We start from the raw sequence: 13,642 nt of genomic DNA, 5'->3' as shown, positions 1-13,642 counted from the left end.
AAGAAAGGACATAAGGCACAGATGAATTGATTAGTTTAAATCCACTTCTAGCTGGCACATTTATAGGTGGTACGTAGTTTCACTAATATAGATAGGTTCACAGCTACCAAAGGTGTATTTATTAACAATAAATGCGCGCATGGAGATGGGTAGTGTTTCTGGTTTTAAATAAGTATTGAATTCTAAATGTTGACATAAATACTAAGCGTAACTTAATTTGTTTGTAATGTGTCTTGATTAATTTTTTAATTCGGGATTTGAATATAAAGTTGTCCATAAAAGGAGTGACAAGAATACACAGACATTTTGAGACATTGTATGGCTCCTTGATAGGTTCTATTTCATTTGTTAAAACTCTTTGTATGATAGAGTGTAATAACTTAAAAAAAGAGCCATTACTTTTTAATATGTTATAACTTTTGGAAAATGGGTGAACACAAGCAGTCAAAACGTATATTATACGTTCTGTTTAGAAAGTTTAAAACAAGGCATGAAACGGAAGAATCGAGTATATAAATTGGTAAATGTTTTTTATGGTGAAAAGAAGTAGCAAGGTGATTGTTTGTTTTGTTTTCTCAGACGTCTAAAATCCAGGTTATTTTCTTCTTCCGTATCATATGTAAAGTTTATATAAGGATGTAGCAAGTTTAGGTATTCTAAAATTTTTTTGACATAATCAGTGTTGTGAAAAAGTAGAAAATCATTATAAATGTATCTTCCGCATAATCTCAATTATAATAAAGAAGACATTTATCCAGCCATTGACGTTTATAATAAGATAAAAATATTTGCAAGAGTCAAGCCTAGGTTTGATTCTATCCTATCCAGCTCATAAAGTTGACTTTTACAAAAGAAGTGATTGTTCTGGAGAAATAATTAAAGAAACTGTTCAATTTTTTTCTCAGTTATAGCTAAAATCTCAACATTGATTGAAATTAAGGTTTCCTTTATCTTTACACAAGTACTGAAAGAATGTTCCATGATTGTTTTTCGAGATTGGTAAATAGAGTGTTCAAAAATAACTTGGAAAAGTCAAGATATTAAAAGATGTAATTACACGCTGAAATTAGGTCACTTATTCAACAGTTTTTTATTATTAAATAAATTTTAAAAATTATTTTCTCGACATGAATTTTATTTAGTGCATAAACATTATGTCATGTTTTTAATGTTTGTTCGTAATTTTTTAATTGTTTTCTCAACCGAAATGTTAGTGAATGAGAAATGAATATCAAAGCTCGCCATAACGTATTGGCTTGCATTACGAATTTTACATTTATTTTGAGCAAAGGAGAAAGTCAGTCTTTAACAGTAAATTTCGTTCTTAGTTACTAAGCTTAGTGTAGGTACAAAATATTTTAACTAGTTAGCGTAGGAATAGAGAGTAGATAGATCAGGTCTGAAGGGAAACTTTTTTTTGTGTGTATTTTTAGTAAACTATCAGTTTGGTGTAGGAATCTGAAGTTCTGCGAAAGTGATGTCGAGATGAGATCAAGATAATGAAATATATTAAAGTCCGTTGAACGTTTGCCACATGTTTGAGATCAGGCTTAGAAAAATCAATATCGAGTGGTTTAAACTTTGTTTTGTTCTTTTAAGTTTCTTCCATTTTGTAGATGTCATCAAGTATGTTTAAAGGAATAACACCTGCACCTTTAGCTGGCGGGATAACAACAACGTTTCAGTTACTGGCAAATTCTCTTAAGGCAAAAAGTCAACCAGTGTAATAAGAGAATAGATTTTTAAAGGGTTGAAATTATATTAGCTGGATAATGCCGAATTTGAAAAATTTAGTTTTAATGAGGTATTCTGCGTTCCGTGTGTTATTTTAGTTAAAACCAGGAAAATATTGAAGGATTGTGTAGGCACATTCGAAAAAAGAAAAGTTATTTGATAAACTTAGCTTACAGGTTAGTGGACAAAAACTTTAACTTTTTGATAGAACATTTTTACATTTCTCAATTAACTTTACTATAATTAAAAATGACATTGCCAGAATTGTCGTCACTAGATTTTCATACTGAAATTAATTTGTTAAGCCTAGTAGTCTAGTTGTGGGAAATCTGGTGATGGTTTTCAGGTTCATATTTTACAATCTAATTCATTATAACCATTTTTGATAATCGGTCCTTATTTACTGACATTACTCTTGAAGATTTGCCCGGCATGGCCAAGTGTGTTAAGGAGTTCGATTCGTAATCCGAGGGTCGCGGGTTCGAATCCCGGTCGCACCAAACATGCTCGCTCTTTCAGCCGTGGGAGCGTTATAATGTGACGGTCAATCCCACTATTCGTTGGTAAAAGAGTAACCCAACAGTTGGCGGTGGGTGGTGATGACTAGCTGCATTCCCTCTAGTCTTACACTGCTAAATTAGGGACGGCTAGCGCAAGATATCCCTCGAGTAGCTTTGTGCGAAGTTCAAAATAACAATAACTCTTGAGCAAGCAATAAAATAATTATTAAACGGTTATTCCCAACCGAAAGTACTCTGCACTCTAGCTTTAAGTGACAAAAATTCTAACATCTTAAAACAGCTCTCAGTGATCAACTTTATAACCAAATGAAAAAAAACACATTCGTCTCTGTACACTTGTTTGTCGTTTAGAAATAAACTTTGGGTAGCTAGCTGTAAAGCTACATACATTGGTAAAATAGCAAGCCATCTACAAATACGTGGGAGTTTCGTCTATTAGCGGATACAAGATAACTAATCCACCTGAGTCTTGTATCCAATTGGACAGTGAGAATAATAATCACCCCCATACTTATTGAAACTCTAAAATTCTCGACTCCGGAACAATTTAATTACTAACTCTGTATTAAATAAAGCCTCTCAATCTTCAATTATCATCAAACACTAAATAATAATACAAACTTCTCCTACGGTCAGTAACGTAATCACTTCCAGACTCTCAGTGTTTTAATTTGGTTATTATTTGTTAAGACGCAGTGTTTATATATTAGCTTGTGTTTATAACCTGTTTTCTTAACGATATTATTAAATATGTCTACCGCACGTTTTATATTGTTACAGTTAAATATGTTTTTTCTTTAAACTTTTATTTGTATGAAAAACTTCTCGAATGTTTTTTTTGTAACTAAAATATTGTGAACTAACTGTTTTAATTTCATTATGAAATTTGAAACAAACAATTCCTGAACGTCCGTAATTAAAGGCATTTTTTGATATTCTCTGTTTCTAATATGCATTTTTATGCTTTTTCTACGAGATTCTTAAAGAGGTTTAGTTAACTTAATATTAATTTCGGAGCAGATTAAGTCATAAATTTTATATGTTAGAACTGGCACCGTTTCTTGGACACTACTTTCGAATGACAAGAAGGCTTATTTTAACGATATAACGCAGTTATTCAATTAAGTGTAGTTTCACTTTGAAACTATCATTATCTAATGAAATACATTTATTTATCTTTATGCTTGTGGAAGAAATAATTTAAAAATTAAATATCCACTAATTAAATTTCTTTTTGTCCAATTGGAATATTGGTGTCCCTTGAATAACTGGAAAACAAATTAACCCACACTCCGAAGAAAATCGTTCAGAAACATTAACAGAAAAGTTTGTCGTCAGGTTAGAACTAAAAATAGCTTTAACATCACACTGGAATGATATAATTATTTGAATTTATGTACTGCATTAGTAAGAAATCTCTACGTTCGCTATTCTAGCTATAAGGGCTATAAAACATCATGAAAGGCTTACTTTTTGTAAATGTTTGAACTATAAAAAACAACATATTGAACTTTCCAAGATTTATTACTATTAGAACTTAATGACATGGTATTGTCTTCATCGTTCTAAAACAGTAAAATACAATTACGTCATCTAGCTATGAATGAGTAGAACTACTTTTAACAATATTTTGTTTTTAAAAGTGCTACTGCAGCACGTATTATCAAAACCCTCCAGTTTCATTCAAAGCAGATCAAGAGGTATCTCTATTAATGTACGTATTATCAAAACCCTCCAGTTTCATTCAAAGCAGATCAAGAGGTATCTCTATTAATGTACGTATTATCAAAACCCTCCAGTTTCATTCAACGCAGATCAAGAGGTATCTCTATTAATGTACGTATTATCAAAACCCTCCAGTTTCATTCAAAGCAGATCAAGAGGTATCTCTATTAATGTGCGTATTATCAAAACCCTCCAGTTTCATTCAAAGCAGATCAAGAGGTATCTCTATTAATGTGCGTATTATCAAAACCCTCCAGTTTCATTCAAAGCAGATCAAGAGGTATCTCTATTAATGTTAAGTTGGTTTCATTCAAAACAGATCAAGAGATATCTCTATTAATATTAAGTTGGTATTCTAAAAAAGAACATTAAACTTTCTGTTGATGTTTTTTTTTTAAAGTTGACTTTTATCTTGAATTAACCTGGGATGGTATTACACTATACCATAGTTACGAATTAACCTGGGATGGTATTACACTATACCATAGTTACGAATTAACCTTGGATGGTATTACACTATACCATAGTTACGAATTAACCTGGGATGGTATTACACTATACCATAGTTACGAATTAACCAGGGATGGTGTTACACTATACCATAGTTACGAATAAACCTGGGATGGTATTACACTATACCATAGTTACGAATTAACCTGGGATAGTATTACACTATACCATAGTTACGAATTCATATTTTTAATATATAGGGAAATTACTTTTTCAACCAACTAATGGCTAAAAAAAGTTAAATGGCTTATTTACATCACTACGTTTTATTACAAACTTAAGTAATTCTGAAGTTAATGACGCTTCGGATTTAAGTCTAAAGGAAGATTACTTTCAATATTTTTAGTTAAATATTACTGAAATTTAATTAAAACTATTTCTTAATAACCACCAAAGTATAGATAGATTTACACTTAAAATAGCGTATTTAAAATCGGCTTACTTTCTATCATTAGTTTTTGGAAAGTTCATCAGATCTCCCAACTCGCTCAGCGGTAACCTTGAAAACCTATGATACTAAAGTTTGTGGATCGTTTGCAATAGTAGACGCATCAGTGATAGCCCATTGGGTAGCTTTGCTCTTAACGTCAAACAAACCATAGAATTACAAATAAAAGTGTATTTAATGAAAGTCAAATAAACGACCATTTATAAACCACTGACTTAATCCGATTATTTTTAACCCAAAAAGTTTTAATATTTTCTTAGTTTTACGTATTCCACATTATAATGTTTGTAGAAACAAAATATTTGGATAATGTCGCTCTAATATTACCGCTAATATACTAATTTATTCTCATAAGTGATGCAGCTCGTCCACGTAAAATGATTTAGAAATATCCGCCGAATATTCCTTTTTTATTCTATAATTACAACCAACGTTATGTGAAAGTAAAAGATAATTTGAAGTTTATTTCAAAGAAAATCTCCTGTTATGTATTGTTATTTATATCTTTTTCTCATAAGCGTTGACAGTGAGTGGACAACAGTGTCATCAAGCCTTAAGAACGTTTAGAACACTCCAAAGACATCGGATTCATTGTTGTGTGACAAAACCAGAAATCCAACATCTTGATGTTGTGGACAGTTCCAATGGTGGAGTTATTCAGGTGTGTTTGATGTAAGATAAACACAGTGTTTTGAACACATTTACTTAATTTATTCAGACTTTAAAGTGCTTTCAACAAAACTTTCATTAATTATGAGTAGTTACAAAATAAGCCTGCAAATGAGTATTAATATTACAATTATTACAAAATATAAGAACTTTTAATGATGCCACCCATCGGTACGTTAGTTTATTCTATCTATTCTTCAATCACTAATGATTAATTCCACTTATGAAATTAAATCAATCGTTTCACTTGCCTTCTAGTGGGCTGGAATGATGAAGTCAGTACTAGAAAATATTTAAAGCAGGCCTGAAAACCAAATCGAGATGAATTCATACCATATAGGAGTCTTTCGTGATGATGAGAAACCCACTTGAAGTAAAAATGTATCTCAAGACGGCTGGTACGAGTATTAAAACTTTTATTAAAATAAAGTAGAGAACAACGATTCGACCTTCTTAGGTCATCTTTAGGTTAATACCAATGCCAGCCGTCTTGAGATACATTTTTGTGTAGGAGTCTGAGAGCGGTGTCCTTCTTTCAATTTCCATTCCCTTATTTTAAGATCCCTGAGCCCGTTTATATTTCATTAGCTGTTCCTTCAACTATCATGTTTCATTTTACTTATGAATGAACCTTAAACACTGATATTTCTTAACATCTATTAGAAACCTAAAATGTAGGGTTACACTGCCGTGAGTCCTTTTGGTAATTTGCAAGTTTTCAGTGGCTGACTTAAGTGCCCTTTTGAACTGTGTAAAGCAGTGAGACGGCAATGTCCATTTTAACTACAGTAACTACTAAACTTTGTGAAAAGTTTTAATTTCAACATGTTTTTTATTTTTATTAAACGTCCATATATATAAAGTAACGTGGCTGTAATATTCTAATAATATGATTCTTATTATTCATACTGCCTGACGAGAGAACCACTTAAAAGTTTAAACTCTGTGAACTGGAACATACTGTGGATTTTGTCTCGAGCTGCAGATAACGTGGCAGGTATGGCAACCCAGCCTAAAACAACCCTAGAAGATCTAGTTTATTGTGAATATTAACAGTGCCTGTTTGGGCTGATCCGTTATTCCGTGCTCAAATTAAATTTGTTCGTGTGTTTGTTTCAGAGTCGTTTTTGTGACTTTACTTCAGGCAGTATTTACACTGGGTTCGTTTCGTACAGTGTCATTTAAGTTCGTTTGCTTCTATGAATGTACTTGGTTGTTCAGACTTCTCGCCTTCTTGTAAAAACGTGCCAACTTCGTTCCGTAATTTGTCAACACTCACTGAAACCTCTCAATGTTCACACTAACGATTTTTAAACGAAACAGACTGAGTTGCTACAGTGTTCTCCATACGAAGTGAATCAAAGTTAGTTTTAAAAAAGATTCGAGTTTGAACAGAAAAACATAAAGTATGAATAGACCGTTGTTAAACCTAAATGATTTTAGATAAATTATCCAGCCATCGCAATTCGAAAGATCAATTAATATTATCTTTTATAAAAAATCGCAAGTAAAAGTTAAGACAGTAAATAACGTAACTAATCTAAGCTACCGGTCTAACTAGCTATAACAAACGCTAAAAATGATTAAAATTCATTAATTCATTCATTAGTTGATTATCTTTACTGTTATCAAATAAATTCAATCGTGATCTATAAAATTATATCATGAAGTTTCGTCATCTTAGTAGATTTAGGTTAATCTTAAACCCATACATTAGGTTAACAATGTAAAATAATTCCCATAAATAAATATATTCCTATTAAACATTTTAACCAATAGTGATACCGAAACTAATATTAAAGGAAGACTTATGCATGAAAAAAACAAGTTGTTCGTTTAATTACGTCTCTAGTATCATCCTGATTATGTATATATATATATTAACAGAAAATAGGCGTCTTTGTCGCTTAAAAGTTTATTTAAATGTTTTGTAATTGATAATAGTAACATTTAAATGTATGTAGATGTATTTAACCATTCTGATTTTATAAAGACGTTGTTGTTTTTAGAAAGAAAGAGAAAGTTACAAAAATGAGTGAACCATAAACAAATCGATCAAATTATTTAATTTACAGTTCAGTAATTTGTCGTTCACTCAGATGAAATGAAAGGTGCGTAACATTAATATTTACTAAAAGATCAAACAAATAAAAACATGGAAGGCGATGGACGATCTAATAATTTGTAACTGCGTTGGGAAACATTTTAGTCTACTTACGAAAAAACTAACGAAACATCAAGAACGTTCTGTCCTTTCCATGTTTTTAATTGTGTTTGGAAACATTCTAGTTTACTAAAAAAACTAGCGAATACATTAAGAATGTTCAATCATTTATATACTTTTAATTGTGTTTGTAAACATTTTAGTTTAGTTATGAAAAATCTAGTAAAACATCAAGAACGTTCCATACTTTCTCACTTTTGTGATTGCGCTCGGAAACATTCTAGTTTATTTACGGAAAAACTAGAGAAAACTGAGGAAGGTTCCATTCTCTCCGTGTTTAGTAATCACTTGTTTTCCATTTAGTAAAGTTTCTTTGTTTTTCTTAAACCAAAATTGAATAAATATTTGAAACGAAGGGCGTTACTTGTAACGAAAACAAACGTATACAAAAGAGTTGAAATGATTTCTTTTTCAGTTGTCTTTTTTAAACCTCAGTAAAAACCATTCTATCTTTTTTCTTTTCTTTTAAATCTGATTCAATCTCCTTTTCCTATATTTTCTTTCAAAAGAATAAATTTTCTTATGTTTTTTATGACGTAAAACTGGCTGAGACATTTTTCGTTCTTTTCTAAAAAATAAAATCGAAACGAAATTACGTGCAAAAGTTCTGTTATTTTTTTATTAGAAGTCAAGAGCTTCGAAAGTTAGCCTGTGTATTGAATCTAAGAGCTTCAGGGTACGAGACGTGCTACACTGTTTTGGGTTCAAGGTAGGAGATGAGTAACACTGTTTTGGGTTCAGGCTAAATTGGTATCTTATGAAAGCATTTCGTCTGGATAAATCTACAGGAGCCAATAGATTAAAATATACGTTAGATGTATTAAATATTTAATATTCTGCGTATAATAAGAAAGTATCAATCCAACAATATTGTTCTAATTACACTTATTTTATTAAACGTTATTAAACAAGTTCGGGAAAATAATCACCATCTTTTCCCACTTTTCCGTTTTAACTGAATCGAACAGATAACAATTAAAGCTTATCTTGATGACAAGTTAAATCAACCTACAAGTATAAATCAAGGATAGATTGGTGTCAGCCACAGCTTTAGTTTTTTGTTGGCATCTGGTGGCATTACTGTTACCTACCTTGTGCATTTACGTCAACAAATGTATTAAGAATACGTAACAAATGTGGAAGATTTTGCTTCTGAATAGTAGAGAACTGTTATCTTTCATTTATTCATAAAAACTGATGTCGTGTGGCACACAGTGGATAAACATGCTAACTTTTATACAATTAATGCCTGCAATATAACAGATATGTCAAACGATGTGCAAGGCTGGAAATCTAAAAACATAGGTAACTGAACAATCGTAGCTGGTAGACATTTTTATTTATTCTAATAGTAACAGACATTGAATGATTAGATGAAACATCAAGGCAGATATATTTTTCTAATCAATTTTAAAAGTAAATTAACATGGACTTGAGCTAACATTTCCATTGTTGAATAACATAGCAAGAATACTCAAATCTGAAGTTGTTACGATTTTAAAATTTCAGTATCTACTGGCTGCTTGTTGGAAGTGGAATTTTAGTGTTTTTTCGTTAGATGTGGCTACAGGAGGGCGCTCCGTTTCTGTTCTCTTGCTTCACCTTTTCCACGAATATGGTTTGATTAAAGAGTTCCGACTAGATGCACTGAAAATCCTCCATTGTTTTAGTAAGTAACTTTGTATATTATCTGCCTACACTGCTTTTACTTTTTAACACATGCATTATCATACATCATTAGAAACAAGATGTATTTCCGCAGAGTTCCCGAAAGTGTTCTGTTTTTAGAGTAAATAAAACCAAAAATAAGAGTACCAAATATTTTTATTTCTTGTTTTTGAAATTCATGTGTCAGGTTGTGTTGTAGACGTGACGAAAGCTTTATATTAGTCTCTTATTTCGATTACAAAGATAAAACGTAAGGTAAGTCTTTTCTAGTCTTGAGATAGTATCATATGACAGGAGTTTAAAATAACGAAAGGAAACAATGATATAAATTCAAACGGACGAAGAATATATCTACAACGAAAGAAGACTAAAACTTGAGTTGAACAAAATAATGTAGAAAATGACTACGGGTTTTCACTTTTATTCTGAAAAAGCTAGTTCATAATTTTGGAGTAGCAGACTAGAAGGAAGGCTGCGAACCAACACCTCCTACCGCCATCTTGTCGAATCGAATAGTGCACTAAAGTGGAGCGTGATTTTTTATTTTATTTTATTTTTTTCTACAAACGGCGTAATTTCAGCTCCACAGTACTGTACGCTAACTAATGGGTCGTAATTGGCCTTATCACGTTTAGGGATCTGCTGACGTCACAGTGCGATGATGTGAGTGCTATTTATAGCAAGCGCACTTGGATTCAAAATGTACGGGCAAACAAACCGGCTGTTTGGCTAACAGAATATTACATGCAGAGTCGTTTTGGTGAATAAAATTGTTGGAAGATGATGATACAGGAGCCAAATTTTGTTATGAAGATATAGATCAACATTTAAATACTCAGCTCAAAAGATGGTTGCAATGTCGTTTGCTTCCCACTGATGGCCCGGCATGGCCAAGCGTGTTAAGGCGTGCGACTCGTAATCTGAGGGTCGCGGGTTCGCATCCCCGTCGCGCCAAACATGCTCGCCCTTTCAGCCGTTGAGGCGTTATAATGTTATGGTCAATCCCACCATTCGTTGGTAAAAGAGTAGCCCAAGAGTTGGCAGTGGGTGGTGATGACTAGCTGCCTTTCCTCTAGTCTTACACTGCTAAATTAGGGAAGGCTAGCACAGATAGCCCTCGAGTAGCTTTGTGTGAATTTCAAAAACAAACAAAGCTTCCCACGGGAACCGCACGATTATGTTAGATAGGTAAGAAGGCTTTATCAGTTTTTTTATTATTATTTTTCACACAAGTTACTTTCAATTTTCCATCATCCTATGTAACGTTAAAAACATTTTTCCAATGGAAAGAAACTAGTCTTTTTTCATTGTTATTATGTACCCATGTATATGAAATCGACTCAGAGCAAGTAATGATTAATCTGTAGACTTCTTACACAGGTATAATTAACTGAATTATACAGAATTGTGATTGCTCGTATTTGTAGCAGTTTTACAACAGAATTTCCGTCCTTTTGGCCCAAACTCACTGTTAATTTCGGAACTTATTTCATATATTAGTACATTGTATACACCAAAACTCATTTCTTTCGAAAGGTTAAATGTAATTCCTGTGATATCATTTGATGTCATAAAACACCGAACAATAAAAAATACATCAGTTTATCAACGCTTATCTTTTTAATTCTTACCCAGTATAATGGGTCGTACACGATGAGGAGCAAGGTTTTCCTCATTGATAAAATCCCAGATAACAGAGAAACAAGGGCAATAAATTGAACCGTAGTTTTCATAGACGATATTTGATTAGGGGCTGTGAAACCCAACTGTGTTTTTGCATCTCCCCCATGTCATTTCAAAAAAACAAACTTGATTGAAATCGCTTTGAGGGGTCAATTTATTGCTGGAATGTGTTTATCTGTCATCTGGTCTTTTATGAATGAGGAAAACCTTGCTCCTCATCGTGAACAACCCACTATATTCGGGAAGAATTAAAAAGATGAGCGTAGAAGAACTAACGTATTTTTATTGTTCAGTGTTTTATGATATCAAATTAAATGCTATCTGAAGCACGACTCACATGCTTATAATTTCTGAATTACTTCCCACTGAATAGGGTGAGAGATTGTGTAGCAGCCAAGAAAGTACGTCTGTAAACGAAATTCCTTGCAGCTCTGCCAGTGTTATTACTGGGAATGTTTGCCCGGATTTTCCGGTTTCTATTCGCTCATGCGCACGTGTGCATTACATCATGATCTAAAAATAGCACAAATTCACAACCCTGATAAGGCCTATTGGACAATAGTAGAAAGGCTTTGATTATTATGAAATTCCAAGTAATTGCAACTTGAAAGAAAGATACAAAAATTGACATTTAAAACACGAATTAAAAAGTTCCCATCAGTAAAGTATGAAAGGTTAGCCCAATTGAAAATATTAAAAATTAGTTATATTAAAAGTGGTTTAAAAACCTTTAAAATTTCCATAAAATGTAGAAAATTTGAATGTCTTAATCATGGAAAAAAATGATTAAAATATAGTGTCCAGGTATATAGAATTCATATAAAATTTCATAATAAAAATGCCGAAAAGTCTAGATCCTCAAAGTTGGCACAATGAAAACAATTATTTGTTAAAATGTATAAATGATATTATGTAACACAAATTTTGCTTTTTCTTGTTCCTGGGCAGAAAGTGTTATTTCCCTATTACTTATGCCTAAAGTAAATGAAAAAGACCTAGTTTTCTCTTCAAACTTTGCTTTTGTGACCTGGGTAATGACATTTTCAAGTTTACCCATTTCTCAGAACATTCCAGGTAGATTCAGTGCTGAGTAGCTGATAGAGAATTTTCTCGAACTTACAAGAATTTTCTAGAATGTTGTAGAAGAGGAGGTAGACATTGAAAATCCAGGTTATAATTTCACAGGTGTAGCTGGTGAGAGAAACCCATACTACCACAACCAAAGAGATCTTGGTCTAACAAAATTGAATGCCGAGCTTTTGACATCTAGGCTCAAGGAGTGGAATTTGTTAGATGAAAGTGTGCAAGCCACAATTCAGAGGAAACATTACCGACATTTTTCAAGCTTCTTCACTCGTCAGGATGGACTCTGCTTCTGCCACAATGCATCTGGTCTGTGCAAGGCAATTGGAATTGTCTGTAACTTGAACTAGTGGCGGTTCTTCATTGATAGCTCATCCAGAAGCCTCAAAACTGTGCTGCTCCATATTTTTCCCTGGCTCATTCAGTGCACCTCAAAGAGGAATACAAAAGCGTCGAGACCTTGCTAGAAGCCTTGAAGTATGATGAGTATGGCTTGGAGATTATCGGATACTTCAAAATGGTGGCATTCCTGATGGGTCACCAAGGAGGCTTTATCAAGTCTCCCTGTTATCTTTGCCTTTGGAACAGCAGGGACACCGCAGCGCACTACAACAGGAAGCACTGGCCACAACGGAACGAGTTCTCTGTGGGGAGGCACAATGTCAAGCGTGAGCCACTAGTGGATCTCCAGAAGGTGTTGTTCCCATCATTGCACATAAAATTGGGTCTTATGAAACAATTTGCCACAACTCTTGATAAGGAGTCTTCAGCCTTCAAGTACCTTCCAGACTTCTTTCCTAAGCTGTCTGAGCCAAAGGTCAAACTGGTGTCTTCGTTGGACCACAAATAAAGAAGATCCTGATGTGCACAGAATTTCCCAAGAAGCTCAGTAGAAAGAGAAAAAAAGACTTGGGGCAGCTTTGTTGCAGTAGTTCGGGGATTCTTGGGCAATCACAAGGCCGAAAATTGTGTGGAACTGGTGAAGAATTACGGCAAAATGGACTGCAGGATGTTCCTGAAAGTCCATATCCTTGACACTCATTTTGATACATTCAAGAAGAACATGAGAGTATACTCATAGGAGAAAGGCGAGCGCTTCCACCAAGATATGCTGGACTTTGAACGCCGCTACCAAGGAGCGTATAATGAAAACATCGTGGGGGATTATATTTGGGGGTTGATACGTGAAAGTGATTTACATCAGTCGCAAATCTCGAAAAACTACTCACTTCTAAAGATTTTTTTTTCATTTTTGTATAACGTTAGTATAAATACATGTAAATCTTGATTCATATGTTGTTTTATTGAGATCTTATGTAAATGGAAATGTGCAAATTTCCCCTTTTTTACATAGAAAATAGGTTAATTTCTAAATTT

General features: G+C 33.1%; 1 protein-coding gene across 1 annotated transcript in view; it reads left to right on the top strand.

The window, feature by feature from the left end:
• The window catches only part of LOC143255731 (high affinity 3',5'-cyclic-AMP phosphodiesterase 7A-like), a 114,759-nt gene that overhangs the window by 76,749 nt on the left and 24,368 nt on the right, over window positions 1-13,642 (top strand). The window contains exons 4-5 of the mRNA XM_076511866.1: window positions 5,457-5,599; window positions 9,341-9,500. Of these exons, the coding sequence (XP_076367981.1) occupies window positions 5,457-5,599; window positions 9,341-9,500 (303 nt within the window). The remainder of the gene's footprint in view (window positions 1-5,456; window positions 5,600-9,340; window positions 9,501-13,642) is intronic.

This window comes from Tachypleus tridentatus, chromosome 7 (assembly GCF_004210375.1).
Source record: "Tachypleus tridentatus isolate NWPU-2018 chromosome 7, ASM421037v1, whole genome shotgun sequence".
In the NCBI taxonomy this organism is placed as follows: domain Eukaryota; kingdom Metazoa; phylum Arthropoda; class Merostomata; order Xiphosura; family Limulidae; genus Tachypleus; species Tachypleus tridentatus.
Note: the sequence above shows the minus strand (reverse complement) of the source record. Positions and strands in the feature narration are given on the sequence as shown.